The sequence below is a fragment of the Carassius auratus genome, unplaced genomic scaffold (assembly GCF_003368295.1).
Source record: "Carassius auratus strain Wakin unplaced genomic scaffold, ASM336829v1 scaf_tig00217322, whole genome shotgun sequence".
NCBI lineage: Eukaryota > Metazoa > Chordata > Actinopteri > Cypriniformes > Cyprinidae > Carassius > Carassius auratus.
Window position 1 is genome coordinate 132,501 of NW_020529001.1, and position 20,763 is coordinate 153,263.

Here is a 20,763-nt window from a genome sequence, read left to right on the forward strand (position 1 = left end):
GGTCAAGCCAGTGGAGGAGTGGGTCAGGGAGTTTTGGGCATACTCAGCCCATGGAAGAAATTCTGCCCATCGGTTCTGTTCACGGCTGCAATATGTTCTGAGATACCTGCCAATTTCCTGGTTCAACCTCTCCACTTGGCCGTTTGATTGTGGATGGTATCCTGATGTAAGGCTTATGTTGATGTCAAGTTGTTTACAAAAAGCTTTCCAAACCTGAGAGGTAAACTGAGGTCCTCTATCCGACACAATATCCTCAGGTAAGCCATAAACTCTGAAGACATGGTGAAATAGGGCTTGAGCCGTTTCCATGGCAGTGGGAAGACTTTTGAGAGGGATCAGACGGCAGGCTTTAGAGAAGCGATCAATGATTACTAGTATGGTGGTGAAACCAGTGGAGAGAGGCAGGTCTGTTACAAAGTCTATGGACAAGTGGGACCAAGGACGCTGTGGAATGGGTAACGGTTGAAGGAGGCCAGAGGGTAGTTCTTTGGGTGTCTTGGATTGAGCGCAGATTTGACAGGACTTGACATAGGTTACCACATCCTTGGTCATTGAAGGCCACCAGAAAGAGTTCTGTAGCAGATGGAGAGTGCGTGAAATTCCAGGATGTCCTGAGCTCAAAGTGGTGTGAACCCATTGCATAACTCGGAGACGCAAACCTTGAGGCACAAAGCACTTATTCAGGGGACAATTTCCGGGTGGTGGCTCTTGTTGATGGGCCCGCTGGATCTCTTCCATAATGTCCCAGGTTACTGGAGCAATGATAACAGATGGTGGGAGGATAGATTCAGGTGTGACATTGTCTACGGGAGGATCGTGACATCTAGATAGAGCATCAGCCTTACTGTTTTTGCTGCCAGGTCTGTAGGTGACTGTAAACTGGAAACGGGTGAAGAATAAAGACCAACGGGCTTGACGTGGATTCAGGCGTTTGGCACTCTTGATATATTCCAGGTTTTTGTGGTCGGTGATTACTTGGAATGGGTGGACTGCTCCCTCAAGCCAGTGTCTCCATTCTTCAATAGCTGCTTTCATGGACAACAGTTCTTTATTGCCTACATCATAGTTGCACTCAGCAGAAGTCAATTTCCTTGAGAAGAATGCACAGGGGTAGAGCTTGCCAGGCTGACCATGACGTTGAGAAAGGACGGCTCCAATTCCACAATCAGATGCATCCACTTCTAACACAAAAGGTAGATTAGGATCAGGGTGCTTGAGGATTGGGGCCGTTGTGAAACTATACTTGAGTTTGGTGAATGCCTGGATAGCTTCCTGAGTCCATTTAAGTTTGGATGGTTTGCCTTTTAACAGTGATGTTAGGGGGGATGCAATCAGACTGTAATTACGAATGAACCGCCGGTAAAAGTTTGCAAAACCAAGGAAATGTTGTAGTTCCTTGACTGTAGTGGGTTGTGGCCAGTCGGTGACTGCTCTGACCTTGGAGTTATCCATCTCCACACCCTGGTAACTGATGTTGTACCCAAGAAAGGACGTTTGCTTGACATGAAACTCACATTTCTCTGCCTTGATGTATAGTTGATTATCCAGCAGGCGGGAGAGTACTGTCTTGACATGTTGGATGTGTTCAGATTCTGTCTTGGAGTAAATCAGTATGTCATCTTTGTATGCTATCACATATTGGTTCAAGAGATCTCTGAATATTTCATTGATAAAAGATTGGAAGACTGCTGGGGCATTAGCAAGTCCATACGGCATGACCAAATACTCATAGTGCCCCCTAGTGGTGAGGAAGGCAGTTTTCCATTCATCACCTTCACGAATGCGGATCAAGTTGTACGCACTTCTGAGGTCCAGCTTCGTGTAAACCCTTGCTTCACGTAGTTGTTCCAGTGCAGATGGAACCAGTGGAAGGGGGTAACGGAACTTGATAGTTACATTATTTAGCCCTCTGTAGTCTATGCATGGCCGTAAGCCTCCATCTTTCTTTTCTACAAAGAAAAACCCTGCAGCCGCTGGAGAGGTGGAGGGACGGATAAATCCAGAGTTCATGGCTTCTTCAATGTATTCTTCCATGGCTTGAGTCTCGTTACGTGACAAAGGGTAAACCTTGCTCTTAGGAGGCATGGCATTGGGCAACAAATCAATAGCACAGTCCCATGGTCGGTGAGGTGGTAACTGTGTGGCTTTGATTTTACTGAAAACTTCAGAGAATTCTTTGTAACAGGATGGAATTTTAGTATTTTGAGTGGTGTTTGGGCTTTCAATAGTGGTCATTAAACAGGGCTTGATTATGGTGGAGTGCATACACTGGTTTTGGCAGAATTCAGACCAATGGGTTAACTCACCATGATGCCAGGAAAAAACTGGGTCATGAACAGCTAACCAGGGGTATCCAAGGATAATATCATATCTTGGGGAGTCAATGACATAGAATGAGATGGCCTCTTGATGGAAAAGTCCAACATGGAGTTGTAGTGGTTGTGTTTGGTGGTTGATGCCATCTCCTATGAGGGTGTTGTTAACAGCACTAATCTTGATGGATGGCACACAGGGTTGCGTGGGAAGGTTGAACTTGCTAATGATGTCCTTGTGGATGAGATTTAGGGCAGCTCCAGAATCGATTAGCGCTGTTAAATCAATGGAAGTACTTTCAGTAGATAGTCGAACTGGAAAAGTCAATGATTTGGTAGGAAGGAGAGAAAATTGTTCAACACTCACCTGGGTAGTTATCTTGGTGTTTTTCCGGGCTTTGTGTGGACATGTTATGCTGTGGTGGCCTGTTTCACCACAGTAGTAGCACAGATTGAGTTGACGTCGTCGATTTCTCTCCTCTTACGTGAGTCTTGAAAAACCCATTTGCTTGGGCTCCTGGCTAAGCATTGACATGGGTTGGGGAACATGAGAAAGCTGGGGTGTGACTGTAGCACTGGAGTGTGATATCTTCCTCTTGGGAGCATTCCTCATAAGATTATCGATCTTGATAGCAAGAGTGATATATTCATTCAAAGAACAGTTTTCCCCTTTGCAGGCCAGTTCAGTTTGTAGGTCGAGGTTCAGACTTTGTCGAAACACAGCCTTTAATGAGACATCATTCCAGCCACTTTGTGCAGCGAGGGTTCTAAACTCAATAGCATAATCTGCAGCGGTGCGATTGTCTTGAGATAGATGAAGCAATTGTGTGGAAATATCTTTGCCCCCAGCGGGATATTCAACACATCTCGTAATTGTTGAATAAAATAGGTATAGGAGGAACGAAACAAATGATCCGTCTCCCAGACTGCTGCAGCCCAATCGATTGCTTTACCAGAGAGCAGTGACATTAGAAAAGCACATTTCTTTTCACCTGAGTGAAACTGTTCTTCCTGGTTAGCAAAAAAAATCTCCACTTGACGAATAAAACCCCGGCATTGTTCAGCTGAACCGTCAAACTTCTCTGGCATAGCCAGTCTTACCGTCTGTGGTGTTGGAGAGGGAAGTGATCGTATATAATGGGTTAGGTGTTCATTTGCAGCCTGAAGTTTGTTGAGTTGATCCTGGTAATTCTTGAGCATTTCACCTTGATAAGCAAAAGCAGCTTGAAGCTGGGAAACTTCCGCTGGATTCATAGGAGGCGAAGTATTCTGTAATGACGGTGAAGCCGAAGCTGTGTTAGAATCCATTTGCAGAAGTTTATTTAAAAAAAACAGTTCAACCATCCAAATCGTGAAGCAGAAATCAGAGTCGAGGTCACAGGCAAAGGGGTCAAAATCATAGAAAACAATCCAACCAGCAAACAAGCAAAAGGGGCAATCCAAAGGCAAAAATCCAGAGAAACAGGCAAAAAGTCAAACACAGTGTAATCAAATCAGACAATGGAAAAATGCTTGGTAAGGCAGTAGAACTGGCAATACTTCGCAAATCATGTTTCGGCCTGGCCATGCTTAAATGGCTGCCAAACAGGAAGTGATAGTAGAAGCAGAGGGAGCGGCACCAGTCAATACTCAGGTGAGGGCTCCCTCTGCTGGCGTGGCGTTACATCAATAAACACTTCATGATGGAATTAACACAATTCTTCCTCTCCTATAGTAGAGAATGAGTGGAACTGTTCATCAGGGGGTCTATAGTGCACTGTCTGATGTGATACTGTAGCTGACGGCTGAATTTTATCTCTGATAGTATTGATTTTAGAAGTAGTTCATAAAGTCATTACTGCTGTAGTGTTGGGAAATGTCAACACTTGTTGAGGCTTTATTTTTCGTTAATTTAGCCACTGTATTGAATAACCAGACGAAACCAGTAGTTCAATTCCAGGCTGCAGCAAAGTCAGATTGTGCAGAAGAATCATCTGTTTCCTGTGTTCTTGTCCTGGTGCTCCTCTGAGACAAGGTCTTTACAGGGGATCTGTATCTGGGGCTCTAGTTTGCTCTAGGCTGGGGCTCTAGAGTGTAAAGAGGAAAATGTTTTAAAAAGCATGTGAGAGTTAGACAAATCGTTAATTTTGTTATGGTAGTATGACCTTTCAGATAAGGAAGCAACTTAGCAGATAAGGAAGATAGGAGTGACTGATACATATTAAGGTCAGTAGTATTTTTGGATTTGCGGCACACCCTTTCAGCAGCTCTAAGCTTAGAATGGTGTTCGCGTAGAACATCAGATAACCAAGGAGCAGAAGGGGTGTTACGGGCTGGCCTGGAAGACAAGGGGCAAACAGTGTCTAAACAAGATGTAAGAATGGAGCAGAAAGTATCAGTAGCACTGTTAGCATCCAAAGATGCAAACAGTTTATGGGAAGGAAGTGAAGATGAAACCATTGCAGATAGCCGGGAGGGTGAGGTTTATCAAGGTGGATGTTGAAATCTCCAAGCACAACTAGGGGAGTACCATCCTCAGGAAAGGTTGAAAGCAACACATCTAATATATCAAAAAAGTTACCCAGTGGTCCTGGAGGTTGATAGACAACTAAAAAATGTATTTTAAAAGGGTAGGTAACAGTAACTGAATGAGATTCAAAGGAGCTGTTGATACACAAAGATGGTAAAGGATTAAATTTCCAATCATTAGAGATGAGCAGACCAGTACCTCCACCTCTTCCAGTCAAACGGGGGGAGTGGGAAAATGAGAAATTATTGGAGAGCGCTGCAGGTGTAGCAGTGTCCTCTGGTTTGATCCAGGTCTCTGTCAGTGCCATGAGATTAAGCTTTGAATGACTAATAATAGAATTAATGAATTTGGCTTTGTTTACAGCAGACTGGCAATTCCAGAGACCAATAGAAAAAGAAAATAGTGTATTAGCAGACATAGGCAAAGTGTGCAGGTTGTTAGGATTACACTGCCTCCTGTGTTAAAATACATAATGTAGGCTAATACAATGTAAAAAAAAAAAAAATTTGCGTCAACTAAAAAAAATAAGGCAACTTATTGCAAGCGCTTTTTTGAGTAAACTTAACAAACGGGGACTAAAGTCCACCCAACTTACAATAGTTTAATATCACAAGTTGTCACAACATAAATAATCATGTTAACCTAAAAGAATATCAGAATTTTTTTTTTTGTTTACTTTACACAAGGCCTATTATCTATAAGCATACACAATTTTAAAGTGAAATAAGTGAAATTCAGCCAAGTATGGTGACTTATACTCAGTATTCATGCTCTACATTTAACCCACCCAAATTGCGCGCGCACACACACACACACACACACACAAAGAGAGAGAGCAGTGTTCATCATTTATGCTGCAGCACCCAGGGAGCAGTTGGGGGTTCAGTGTCTTGCTCAAGGACACCTCAGTCGTGTTATTGCCGACCCAAGATTCAAACCCACAACCCTAGGGTTAGAAGTCAAACTCTCTAACCACTAGGTTATGACTTTATATTATTCAAATTAGTCTAAATAAATAAAAGACCATAACACAGGTCAAATAACTTTTTTATTATTGAAAGATTGTGTCCAAAGCACAAGCACATACCAAGTCTTGTACATTAACTTCTTTACTCAATGCATTTTACACTGAACTCAACACATGGTACATAATGCATGTTAAATAAATCCAGTGTTAATTATACCTTCATATGTTAGTAGTCTTCTAGCATGAAGTCACATGTATTTAACATTTTTGTTTGTTTTTAAAGGAACTATAATGTGAAAATTACTATATTGCGTATTTTAACATCAACCTAATCCACTGGGCAAAGTTATGTACAGTGGACGTCTTTTTATGTCTTTGCAGACGTTGAAAAGACGTCCACTGAGGAGACAGAATGTTTTTATGACGTCTTTTTTTAAAATGTTTTTTATGTCTTCTGTACGTCTGATATAGACGTTCACAGATCCTCCTCCTTACTTTATTTCTGTCAGACATTTAGAGAAGCTTTTATTGAGAATTAACAGAGGTTTCAATGTTGATACTTGATTTATTTTAGGTCACCATTGTGGTGATCAGTGTTTGGTTTAGTTGTGATCTTGGTCCAGTTACTTTCTTGTTTTACCTTATCTTTTGCTGCTGTAACAGTGTATTTTAAAACACTGTTTTTGTGGCAAAGAAAGACAAAGTTTAAGAGAGCTCAGGTTTTATCAGCTCATGGGAGCCATGGATGAATTTTGAAAGGTGGCACCCAGAATGCACTGCAACATGCTTTTTTGATTTTCACCATTGTTGAGTTTCACAGGTTGATTCTTGATGTTTGCACGTCTAACGGAAAGACTGTTTTGAAAGATTTTTTGAACAATTTTTAAGAAATTCCTCAGATTGTATTTAAAATACTGGAAATACTTTGTTGAAGAGTCATAGGGCTCCAATAATCAACAATTTAACTTTAAATCAGTAATTCAAGAATAACAATAGTCTTTGCTTGTCCATCAGTTTTATAACTCAGTTATAACAGCCAATTAAAACCTGGCTTTATCATTTTAGGGGACAAGAGCCCAAACTAAAGCAAACACTGACCACTATAATGGTGACACCATTAAAAAAGTGATTTTCATCTTTGTTGATTCTTCATGTTAACATCAGGTTAATGACGTCAATAATGGTCAATCATCCCTCAATTAATCACTTAATTATCTCATTAACTTTAACTCTGCTTCAGTGTTAATTTAACACTCCTATTCTAACACTTTCACACTCTTGAGTGTGGTCTCACATGTACTCCCAGCTGAGTTCATTTCATGCTGGATTTTTTGCTGTGTATGTACCATGTGTTGAGTTCAGTGTAAAATGCATTGAGTAAAGAAGTTAATATACAAGACTTGGTATGTCCTTGTGCTTTGGACACAAACTTTCAATAATAAAAAAAAGTTATTTGAAGCTAGTTGCTCCAGAGGCTTAAAAGGTGAGTTTTTCCAAAGGATTACTCATGATTTTGAGCTCACAACACTTGAAATCGTAAGTTTATGCATTTCGAAGGTAAATTAGTTAAATTAACGCATATTTTTAAGTGACAGGGCCAAAATGCAAAAATTAGTCAAAAATTAGTTCAAAATTTAGTTTAGTCAACATTACTTGATTTTTTTAAGTCAAGACAACATTAGGGTTTACAGTGATATATATCAATGAACTGGCAGATCTTCTGGACCAGTCCAACAGTCCAGGATTACAATCACACCACACAGAGGTCAAATATTTACTGTATGCAGACGACTTACTAATTCTGTCTAAAACACCAGAAGGTCTTCAGAACAACCTCGACATTTTAACTAAATACTGCCAGGATTGGGCCTTAGACGTCAACATCCCAAAAACTAAGATTATGATATTTCAGAAAAAAAAACAGAAATCTAGAACATAAACATTTATTTACTTTAAACAACACCACACTTCAGCATACTTTACACTATATTTATCTTGGTCTGGATTTAACTCCCACTGGAACTTTCAAATGGGCAATTAGAACATTACTTATAAAGCCCACAGGGCACTGCACGCTATACGAATGAAATTATTCAGAATAAACATCCCCACCAGAATCTGGACAAAGATCTTGGATAGTGTCATTCTGCCCATTGCCCTGTATGGAAGCGAGATCAGGGGCCCAGCAGCCATAAACACACTTCAGCGCTGGGGAAGTGAGAATGAAATGTGGGAAAAAAGTGAAATGAATACACCTTATGCTGAAGGGAAAGTACATTTACAATGCAGAAGAAGACATTTCAACACAAATGTTTTCTAGAGTAGTTTCTGTTCATTAGTATGATTGAACCGGATCATCAAGGGTCAGAAGCAAAGACAGTGGTTTATAGAATGGGATTTAAATACATAAAGGATATTTGTGTTGTTTAACATTTATTATTGCAGGTTTGCATCATATTCAGTGTTGCATTATTTTTATTCATTTTGAGGAATACTGAAACTGTATTTTTATTTATTTTTTATTTTTTTGCGAGATGAATTATATAATTATATATACAAATACTAATATTTGTTTTATAACTACAGTAACATCTTATGATTTCTCTCAACATAGGGACAGGAGTGAATTGTGATAATAAATAAATGGAGATGTAGGTATTTTAAGAGTGAATCTGTTAAAAGCCTGTTGAAGAGACCAGACCTGAGCTACTCTCACAACTATACAATGACAAGTACTTATTACAATAACGAGAAATATGAGCAATATGAAATGCCTAAAATAGTCTAACAGGCAACAAAATAAAGGCTAAATTTTGTCAATTATTTGTAGATGTTAGCCAGCTAGCTAGCTAGTTCGACTAATTAGCAAAGCGCATACTTTTCACTTTAATTGCAGGCAAGGATAATTGCTTAAACTGAATTATTTAATTTTATGAATGCAAGATTATAGTCCTAGTCGTGGTCTTTTTCAAAAGACATGTAGACACATTTTGGTGAATTAAAAGCAAGCAGTGATGTAACTGAAATTAAAATATTACAAAAGCTTGCATTTATTTTAAAATTAAGTCAGTTTAAATAAACTGCTAACTCTAGTAAAACCGTTCCACGGTGTCAGTGTTGTCAGTTAAGATGTTCTAAAAAGTCTATTTCAAAATACTACATAAACTTCACGGGCTAATACACAGTCCTTAACTTGTGATTTTTACCTCTATATTGATATTTACTGTCGAACATGACATGTCAAATCTTATGAATTTTCGTTTATGTCTATTTTATTTTATTCTAACACTATTTTAATCAGTTTGATGGTTGATCAGTACTAAAATTATGTTAACTTTCAGAAATTGCATACTTCTGACCAAAACCCCCTTCTACAGGCCCCTTCAGTCATTTTGGGCCCTAGACAACTGCAAGATATGTCTCCTGTGCCACGGGTCGGGCCTGCTTCAGAGACTCAGAACACTCCTGAGCTCCAGACACTCCGGGAACATGACACATTCAATATTACTTGGTGGAGGACCTGCTTCCTTTTTTGGTAACACATCATATTTACAAATTAAAATGACGTGACATACAGCCAAGTATATTTACAAATATAGTGACCCATATGCAGAATTCGTGCTGTACATTTAACCCATCCAAAGTGCACACACAGCATGAACACACGCGCGCGCACACACACACACACACACACACACACACACACACACACACACACACACACACACACACACAGAGCAATTCGGGGTTCAGTGCCTTGCTCAAGGGCACCTCAGCAATGGTATTGACACACAAAACTCAAACCCACAACCTTAGTGTTAAAAGTCTAAAGGGGCGGTCACACTAGACTTTAAACGTGCAAAATTATTTTGGACACCGCTGCGAATATGGGTGGGAGCAAGATAAAACGGTCTCTCATCAATTATCACAATGTGGATTAATATGTGCTTGTACTGTGTCTTTTGCGACGGTGTTGAAAGCGTATTATTATACTGTACTCTCTGTATCTCTCTCTCTATAAATATATACACCCTAAGCAATAAAAAATTATACAACATTCTCATTCAAATGTACCATCTGTTCCTGTTTCAACGGACACTGCAAACCATGCAGCTTCTTTTTTAATTTTTTTTTATTATCTTTTAAATATGTAGTATATAAAATAGTACGCTGCGCTACAGCTAAAGTTATATAGCGCTTCCTTCATTTTTGAATTTCTGTACAGAGAGGTCACGCAGTGACGTATCAATCTTCTACTGGTCCCACATCTTCACCGGATGCGAATTTGCAGGTCAGAGTTCACCTATCTTGAACTTTGGAACGTAGCGAAATGCAAACTTTTTCACATAAGCTTGCGTTTCCGGTCTGACGCATTGGCATGTGTATGAATGGAAGTCAATGGAACGAAAATTGCAGTGTGACCGCCCCATAACTCTCTAACCGCTAAGCCACGACTTCCCCAGAATGCTCTAATGCTCCAACTATGACTTTTAAAGAACTGACAAATTCTAAGAGAGTGTGTACATTCACTTCCTGCCTGTGCAAGACTCAAACTCACAACCTAGTTAGAGAGTTAGAGAGTGAACACATCTGCAGTAGTAATACCATTAAAGTATTTTTATTTTGTTTTTTATATTCTGCTATGTACAATGACTTGGCAAAAAAGTATGTAAGTCTGTTTGTGTGTGTGTTTGTGTGTGTGTGTGTGTGCTCTTGTTTTTGTGACATATCAGGACACAGCTCTGTATAATGTCATGGGTATGACACAGGTATTACAAGGAGAGGGTGACTTATGAGGACATAACCCATGCCCCATTTTTCAAAACACTTATAAATCATACAGAATGAGTTTTTTTGAGAAAGTAAAAATGCACAAAGTTTCCTGTTTCCTGTCCTGAGGGTTAGGGTTAGGGGTAGGGCCATAGAATATACAGTTTCTACAGTATAAAAACCATTACAGGAGTCTTCTCACTAACACTGGCCACACACTCATCTAGAGCAGTGTTCTCTCACACACTACACACTGTCCTGACGATCAGCTACAGGAGTGCTCTCTCACACACTAACACTGGCCACACACTCGGCTACAGGAGTGCTCTCACACACACTACACACTGTCCACACACTCATCTACAGCAGTGTTCTCTCACACACTACACACTGTCCACACGATCAGCTACAGGAGTGCTCTCACACACACTACACACTGTCCACACGATCAGCTACAGGAGTGCTCTCACACACACTACACACTGTCCACACACTCAGCTACAGGAGTGTTCTCACACACACTACACACTGTCCACACGATCAGCTACAGGAGTGTTCTCTCACACACTACACACTGTCCTCACGATCAGCTACAGGAGTGCTCTCACACACACTACACACTGTCCACAAACTCAGCTACAGGAGTGCTCTCACACACACTACACACTGTCCACACACTCTGCTACAGGAGTGATCTCACACACACTACACACTGTCCACACGATCAGCTACAGGAGTGTTCTCTCACACACTACACACTGTCCTCACGATCAGCTACAGGAGTGTTCTCTCACACACTACACACTGTCCTCACGATCAGCTACAGGAGTGTTCTCTCACACACTACACACTGTCCACACGATCAGCTACAGGAGTGCTCTCACACACACTACACACTGTCCACAAACTCAGCTACAGGAGTGCTCTCACACACACTACACACTGTCCATACACTCTGCTACAGGAGTGATCTCACACACACACTACACACTGTCCACACGATCAGCTACAGGAGTGTTCTCTCACACACTACACACTGTCCTCACGATCAGCTACAGGAGTGTTCTCTCACACACTACACACTGTCCACACGGATCAGCTACAGGAGTGCTCTCACACACACTACCCTGTCCACACACTCTGCTACAGTAGTGTTCTCACACACACTACACACTGTCCACACACTCTGCTACAGGAGTGCTCTCACACACACTACACACTGTCCACACACTCTGCTACAGTAGTGTTCTCACACACACTACACACTGTCCACAAACTCAGCTACAGGAGTGCTCTCACACACACTACACACTGTCCACACACTCTGCTACAGGAGTGATCTCACACACACTACACACTGTCCACACGATCAGCTACAGGAGTGTTCTCTCACACACTACACACTGTCCTCACGATCAGCTACAGGAGTGTTCTCTCACACACTACACACTGTCCTCACGATCAGCTACAGGAGTGTTCTCTCACACACTACACACTGTCCACACGGATCAGCTACAGGAGTGCTCTCACACACACTACACTGTCCACACACTCTGCTACAGTAGTGTTCTCACACACACTACACACTGTCCACACACTCTGCTACAGGAGTGCTCTCACACACACTACACACTGTCCACACACTCTGCTACAGGAGTGCTCTCTCACACACTACACACTGTCCACACGATCAGCTACAGGAGTGCTCACACACACACTACACACTGTCCACACACTCAGCTACAGGAGTGCTCTCACACACACTAGACACTGTCCACACACTCGGCTACAGGAGTGCTCTCTCACACACTACACACTGTCCACACGATCAGCTACAGGAGTGCTCACACACACACTACACACTGTCCACACACTCTGCTACAGGAGTGCTCTCACAAACACTACACACTGTCCACACACTCATCTACAGCAGTGTTCTCTCACACACTACACACTGTCCACACACTCATCTACAGCAGTGTTCTCTCACACACTACACACTGTCCACACGATCAGCTACAGGAGTGCTCTCACACACACTACACACTGTCCACACGATCAGCTACAGGAATGTTCTCACACACACTACACACTGTCCACACACTCATCTACAGCAGTGTTCTCTCACACACTACACACTGTCCACACGATCAGCTACAGGAGTGCTCTCACACACACTACACACTGTCCACACGATCAGCTACAGGAGTGCTCTCACACACACTACACACTGTCCACACGATCAGCTACAGGAGTGTTCTCACACACACTGCTCACAGTCCTCACAATCAGCTACAGGAGTGCTCTCACACACACTACACACTGTCCACACACTCAGCTACAGGAATGTTCTCACACACACTACACACTGTCCACACACTCGGCTACAGGAGTGATCTCACACACTACACACTGTCCACACACTGCTACAGGAGTGCTCTCACACACACTACACACTGTCCACAAACTCAGCTACAGGAGTGCTCTCACACACACTACACACTGTCCACACACTCTGCTACAGGAGTGATCTCACACACACACTACACACTGTCCACACGATCAGCTACAGGAGTGTTCTCTCACACACTACACACTGTCCTCACGATCAGCTACAGGAGTGTTCTCTCACACACTACACACTGTCCTCACGATCAGCTACAGGAGTGTTCTCTCACACACTACACACTGTCCACACGGATCAGCTACAGGAGTGCTCTCACACACACTACACTGTCCACACACTCTGCTACAGTAGTGTTCTCACACACACTACACACTGTCCACACACTCTGCTACAGGAGTGCTCTCACACACACTACACACTGTCCACACACTCTGCTACAGTAGTGTTCTCACACACACTACACAATGTCCACACAATCAGCTACAGGAGTGCTCTCACACACACTACACACTGTCCACACACTCAGCTACAGGAGTGCTCTCACACACACTACACACTGTCCACACACTCTGCTACAGGAGTGCTCTCACACACACTACACACTGTCCTCACGATCAGCTACAGGAGTGCTCTCTCACACACTCTACACACTGTCCACACACTCGGCTACAGGAGTGTTCTCACACACACTACACACTGTCCACACGATCAGCTACAGGAGTGCTCTCACACACTCTACACACTGTCCACACACTCGGCTACAGGAGTGTTCTCACACACACTACACACTGTCCACACACTCATCTACAGGAGTGCTCTCTCACACACTCTACACACTGTCCACACGATCAGCTACAGGAGTGTTCTCACAAACACTACACATTGTCCACACAATCATCTACAGGAGTGCTCTCTCACACACTCTACACACTGTCCACACACTGGGCTACAGGAGTGTTCTCACACACACTACACACTGTCCACACACTCATCTACAGGAGTGCTCTCTCACACACTACACACTGTCCACACACTCAGCTACAGGAGTGTTCTCACACACACTACACACTGTCCACACGATCAGCTACAGGAGTGTTCTCACACACACTACACATTGTCCACACACTCATCTACAGGAGTGCTATCTCACACACTCTACACACTGTCCACACACTCGGCTACAGGAGTGTTCTCACACACACTGCTCACAGTCCTCACGATCAGCTACAGGAGTGTTCTCACACACACTACACATTGTCCACACACTCATCTACTGGAGTGCTCTCTCACACACTCTACACACTGTCCACACACTCGGCTACAGGAGTGTTCTCACACACACTGCTCACAGTCCTCACGATCAGCTACAGGAGTGCTCTCTCACACACTACACACTGTCCACACGATCAGCTACAGGAGTGTTCTCACACACACTACACACTGTCCACACGATCAGCTACAGGAGTGCTCTCACACACTCTACACACTGTCCACACACTCGGCTACAGGAGTGTTCTCACACACACTACACACTGTCCACACACTCATCTACAGGAGTGCTCTCTCACACACTCTACACACTGTCCACACGATCAGCTACAGGAGTGTTCTCACACACACTACACATTGTCCACACACTCATCTACAGGAGTGCTCTCTCACACACTCTACACACTGTCCACACACTGGGCTACAGAAATGTTCTCACACACACTGCTCACAGTCCTCACGATCAGCTACAGGAGTGCTCTCTCACACACTCTACACACTGTCCACACACTCAGCTACAGGAGTGTTCTCACACACACTACACACTGTCCACACACTCGGCTACAGGAGTGTTCTCACACACACTACACACTGTCCACACGATCAGCCACAGGAGTGCTCTCACACACACTACACACTGTCCACACGATCAGCTACAGGAGTGCTCTCACACACACTACACACTGTCCACACGATCAGCTACAGGAGTGTTCTCACACACACTACACATTGTCCACACGATCAGCCACAGGAGTGCTCTCACACACACTACACACTGTCCACACGATCAGCTACAGGAGTGTTCTCACACACACTACACACTGTCCACACGCTCAGTTACAGGAGTGCTACAGGAGTGATCTCACACACACTACACACTGTCCACACGATCAGCTACAGGAGTGATCTCACACACACTACACACTGTCCACACGATCAGCTACAGGAGTGATCTCACACACACTACACACTGTCCACACTCAGCTACAGGAGTGCTCTCACACACACTATACACTGTCCACACACACACTAAACCAGCCTTACTCTCTTCTGTCTTTGTTTAACTCCTTGTCTGAAAATACACTGTAATTATCTATTTGTTTTTAGTGAAATGCTTTACTGTCTGCACAATAAACACAAATATTAAGAAAATATCTGAGTCGCATCGAATGAAGTAACACAAAGAGAAATTGATTTGATTAACTCAAATAAAACTATTTTTTTTGCCACTTCGGTAAAAAGTAATTTCACTTTTGTATGACAGAATGACATCTGAGATATAACTACCAACATCTTTCAAGGTAATAACTAGTAGATTTGGCCTGTTTTTGTGGATTTAACTGGTGACTGTGGAAGCATCTTTCTCCAGCGATGGAAAGCACACAAATATCTCTGTATTTTGATGATTATGAACGTTTTTGCAAGTATTTGCAAATGGTTTCATTGTAATTTATGAAGAGAAGTGAAAAGTTGTTTGTGCTCTGTATTTCACCCATCCAAGTGAACACACACATGTCCCGGATCAGTGCGGATAAATGTTAATATAATATTTATATTTTACAGGTATTATTATAAAGATGGATGTTTTGTAAAATCTGTGTGAAAACAAACAAACAGGTCTTTACGTTAAAAAAAAAAAAAATCCGAAATTACTAGTGTTTCGACCTGTTTTTATACAGTCTATGGTTTTGACAGATTGTGTGCCGTTTGTGCCTTTTATTTTGACAAGCTGCTGCATGAAGTTCCGGGCTCTTATTTTGACGCGTGGTCAGCGGATGTCGGGCCCGTGAGCGAGAGCTGCTTCGGCGGATCGCAGAATCTTGTCAGATTAACCCGAGATCGATATTAGAGCAGGAATGATCGCGCAGCCGCGAGCACGAGCACTTTAAACTCATCTGCAGGTGAGCGCGTGACCGCACACAGCAGCACTGTAGATGTCAGAGTAAATAATAAACATATCGAGCACGAATGAGTTTAATGATGCATTTTGCCTCATATAGTGTTCATTAATGTGACAAACACTAGACACGGAGTTAGAGTTGATCATGAGATTAAGACTTAAATTATACTCTCTTTCTCTCTCTCTCTGTGTGTGTGTGTGTGTGTGTGTCCCTCTCTGTCTCTCTCTCTGTGTCTGTGTGTGTCTCTGTCTCTCTCTCTCTCTCTCTGTCTGTCTCTCCCTGTGTGTGTGTGTGTGTGTGTGTGTGTGTCTCTCTCTCTCTCTCTCTCTCTGTCTCTCCCTGTGTGTGTGTGTGTGTGTGTGTGTCTCTCTCTCTCTCTGTCTCTCCCTGTGTGTGTGTGTGTGTGTGTGTGTGTGTGTCTCTCTCTCTCTCTCTCTCTCTCTCTCTCTGTGTGTGTGTCTCTCTCTCTCTCTCTCTCTCTGTGTGTGTGTGTGTGTCTCTCTCTCTCTCCCTGTGTGTGTGTGTGTGTGTCTCTCTGTCTCTCCCTGTGTGTGTGTGTGTGTCTCTCTCTCTCTCTCTCTCTCTGTGTGTGTGTACAGTGTCCGGTGGGGTCATGGCGTCAGGTTCGGAGGCCGTCCACTACATCCACCTCCATAACTCCAGTCAGTCTGTGCTGGAGGCGCTGAGGTCTCAGAGGCGTAAAGGTCTGTTCTGTGACGTGACGGTGCGCATCCACGACGCGTCTCTGCGCGCTCACGCCTGTGTGCTGGCGGCCGGCAGCCCCTTCTTCCAGGACAAGCTGCTGCTGGGTCACTCGGAGATCTCTGTGCCGCCGCTGGTTCCTGCAGAGACGGTCAAGCAGCTGGTGGACTTCATGTACAGCGGCTCGCTGGTGGTGCTCCACTCACAGGCGCTCTGCATCCTCACCGCCGCCTCCATCCTGCAGATCAAGACCGTCATCGACGAGTGCACACAGATCATCTCTCAGAGACGCGCCGCTGTGGCTGGAGCCGTGGGGGCGCTGGGGAGCGCACTGCCCAAACAAGAGGAGGGCGGAGAGGGCAAGGACCAGGACAACGTGGCGCTGCAGGGCTTCACTTACAGCATGGGCGGAGACTGCGGCCCAGACATGGCCGCTGCGCTGGGGGGCGGAGCTCAGGGGGAGGGCGGCGGCCTGGAGGGGGGCGGGGTCGGCTCACTGATGCCCCTTGGTGAGGTGGGAGGCGGGGCCATGTGTAGAGGGGAGGGTCTGGGTGTGACAGGGGGCGGGGCCATGTGTAGAGGGGATGGTCTGGGTGTGGCGGGGGGCGGGGCCACCAGCTGCTCACAGGAGATCAACTACATGCTGAACCCGGAGCGCGGTGCGAATGTGAGCGCGCAGAACATCGCCGCCAACGAGCGCGGTCACATGGGATCTCCGAGCGGCTTGGGCCTGGAGCTGGTGGAGCGGTTCAGTGAAGACGACGAGAGAGACGCTCATGATGTGGACCGAGACAGACAGACGGCGCACACACGCAAACAGAGACAGCCGCTGAGACTGCAGGTGACGAAACACAGCACTGTTGACTGGTCTGCTCTGTTGTGGGGTTCACACACTGTATCTGGGGGGTGTTGCTGACTGTGTTCAGGTGCTGGGTGGAGAGCAGGTGGTGGTGAAGAACGAGGGCGTGCAGGACGGGGACACTCTGTTTGAGATGGACGAGAGAGGAAACACATCGCATCAACACACCTACACACAGGTAAAGACAACACCGCTCTCAGCTTCCAGCGCGTCTGAGTCAAACACACACACATTACATCAAATAATACATCATTAATAGAGGTGCACTTCTGAGATTTGGTGCGTTCACATCATCCAAACGAGCCGAAGTGAACTCTGCCGTCAGCTGAACCGGGTGCGCACCAGTTAGTGTGAGAGAGCCTTCACTGAATGTGTTATTAATCATTCATCACTACACATCTGGGAAACTGAACAAGCCTCTCTTTCCATCACAGCCAAGAACACACTTGATGACGCCGTATACCGTATTCTCCGGACTATAAGTCACACTTTTTTTCATAGTTTGGCTGGCTCGATTTCTTATAGTCAGGTGCGACTCATTTATCAAAAGTACTTTGACATGAATCAAGAGAAAACATGACCGTCTCCAGCGAGAGAGGGCGCTCTGTGCTGCTCAGTGCTCCTGCAGCATACTCTGAGAACAACTGAAAACTGTTAACGGAAATATGAACTTACAGACAACTGAGAAAGACTGAATGCAAACAAAATGCCCCCAAAAAGAAAAACCTATTCTGCAGATTACAAACTGGAGGTAGTGAAACATGCAGCCGAAAACAGTAATCGAGCAGCAGAAAGTTAGTCTGGAGTGAGTGAGAAACTTGTGTAAAACTGAAAGAAGAAGAAACAAAGAAAACAAAGAAAGCTAACCGCGGGCTGAAAGCAAGATGGCCAGAGCCGGAGGACCGAGTGCACAGATGCTGGGAGAGGCTTGTGAACGGTGCAGTCTCCACGCTCTGTAGCGGACAAGGAGATCAGTATACAGCATTCAGCTGTTCCACACTGGAACGGATGCGGAGTCTGACTAACCCTGCAGAAGAAGAGAGATGTTCAGAAGAGACGCAGAGGATGAAGAATTCATCAGATTGAGTGATGTGGAATAAGATCGCGGGAGCCTGGTGAACAAGCTTAGTGTTACCGGTAACTGTTGGACTCGCTGGCTTCTTGTGTTAATTCTGTCCTGTTCATGCTGTTGTGTAGCTAACTGTTAATGTGTTATCTTAACATACATATTCAGCCTGTGGTTCTGTGTACTATTGTGTACCGCTGAACACTTGCCTCTACACATTACCAGTATCTGTTCTTGCTCTTGGATTTTGTTAAACTAAGTTCATATTTTTGGACTGATGCGACTTATACTCAGGTGCGACTTATAGTCCGAAAAATACGGTATGTGGCAGTAACTGATACGCTCTGTTTCTTTCCCACACGTGTGGGTGTGTGTGTGTGTGTGTCCGCGCTTAATATAGTGAAAACCTGCTGTATGTCACTGGTCCATGATCTTTATTGAACTGCATCTATAATATTTATGTCCTTGTAAGTGACTTGAATAAATTGTTAGACTGTGTGTTTCAGGGGGGGTTCTACGAGGACTCGGCCGTGTTCTCGAGTGGTTTCTGGTCTCAGGCGGATCCGCAGGCGTCTCTGGGCTCAAACCCTCGCGGTCGGGGTAACAAGCCCCTCTCTCCTCCAGCGCCGGGCTCCCAGAACCTCAACAGTCAGGTCTGACGCACCTCGTCACAGTCAGGAGGAGCGTGACACTGCCATCTGTTAACATCTGTCTGTCTGTCTGTGTCCTCAGATGCTTTTCCAGTTCCCTGCCAGCGAATCACAGCAGCCCTCCTTCTTTGTGGGCGGACCCATGGTGATCGACAACCTGGCTGAGTGCCAGCAGGCTCCGCCCCCTGCCTCCCTGACCCCGGCCCCGCCCCCCTCCACCCCAGCATGCCTCGCGGGGCCGAGCTTCACCCCACAGGGCTCCGAGACGTCCTTCGACTGCAGTCACTGCGGAAAGTCACTGCGCTCCCGCAAGAACTACAGCAAGCACATGTTCATCCACTCCGGTACGCCCCCAGTGACCCCGACACCAGAGTAGTTCAGGTGTAGCACAGGTCACACACACACACACACACACACACACACTCCAGAGAACCGCTGAATTGATTATGAATCAGATTTAATCTGCTGCTCTCTGAACCGGCAGCGTTACTAAACCAGTGCCCTTGTGCTTCACTTCTGCAGTGTGTTAAATCTGCCTGTGTATGAAGACTGAACGTGTGTGTGTGTGTGTGTGTGTGTGTGTGTGTGCAGGTCAGAAGCCGCATCAGTGCAGCATCTGCTGGCGCTCGTTCTCTCTGCGTGACTATCTGCTGAAGCACATGGTGGTGCACACGGGTGTGCGTGCGTTCCAGTGCTCCGTCTGCAGCAAGCGCTTCACGCAGAAGAGCTCTCTGAACGTTCACATGCGCACACACCGGGTGGAGCGCACCTTCACCTGCAGCGTGTGTCACCGCGCCTTCACCCACCGCACACTGCTGGAGAGACACGCCCTGCAGCACCACACGCCCCCCAAACCACCCACCAATCAGCTGCAGCAGGGCGGGGCCAGCGCACCCGGCTCCGCCTCCTAGAGACGAGTGAGGAGAGGAGAAACAATCAGACTGAATCCCAGGAGCTTTAACACACACACACACACACACACACACACTCTCTCTCTCTCTCTCTCTCACACACACACACACACTCACTCTCTCTCTCTCTCTCTCTCTCTCTCTCTTCCTTTCTTCCTTCTCTAACCCAGATAACCTCACACACACACATAAATAAATAAACAAATAAACACACACACACACTCTCTCTCTCTCTCTCTCTCTCTCTCTCTCCTCTCTAACCCAGATAACCTCACACACACACACACACACACACACTCTCTCTCTCTCTCTCTCTCTCTCTCCTCTCTAACCCAGATAACCTCACACACACACACACACACAGACCTCATCGAGCGCCTCACACTGCGGTCAGGCCCAGTTCTGCGTGTGAGGTGTGTTTCAGTGTTTGATGTGTTGTA

The 20,763-nt window shown here is 45.0% G+C and overlaps 1 protein-coding gene across 2 annotated transcripts; it reads left to right on the forward strand.

Moving 5' to 3' along the window:
- Positions 1–15,989: 15,989 nt before the first annotated feature.
- Positions 15,990–20,395, forward strand: LOC113100657 (zinc finger and BTB domain-containing protein 45). 2 transcript variants are annotated; one of them, XM_026265281.1, is made up of 7 exons: positions 15,990–16,135; positions 16,735–17,382; positions 17,425–17,678; positions 17,764–17,874; positions 19,269–19,415; positions 19,495–19,756; positions 20,004–20,395. In XM_026265281.1, exons 2-7 carry the CDS (start codon positions 16,749–16,751, stop codon positions 20,321–20,323), a joined length of 1,728 nt encoding a protein of 575 aa, XP_026121066.1. In that variant the 5' UTR covers positions 15,990–16,135; positions 16,735–16,748; the 3' UTR covers positions 20,324–20,395. The 2 variants fall into 2 exon arrangements, with proteins under 2 accessions (XP_026121066.1, XP_026121064.1); XM_026265279.1 differs by having other exon boundaries at positions 16,735–17,678.
- Positions 20,396–20,763: the final 368 nt, after the last annotated feature.

Excerpts from the sequence above, each read along its gene's own strand:
- LOC113100657 (XM_026265279.1), top strand. The coding sequence starts at position 16,749 with ATGGCGTCAGGTTCGGAGGCCGTCCACTACATCCACCTCCATAACTCC. Across the intron at positions 17,679-17,763 it reads GACAGCCGCTGAGACTGCAG|GTGCTGGGTGGAGAGCAGGT; the intron begins GTGACGAAACAC and ends GACTGTGTTCAG. Across the intron at positions 17,875-19,268 it reads ATCAACACACCTACACACAG|GGGGGGTTCTACGAGGACTC; the intron begins GTAAAGACAACA and ends TGTGTGTTTCAG.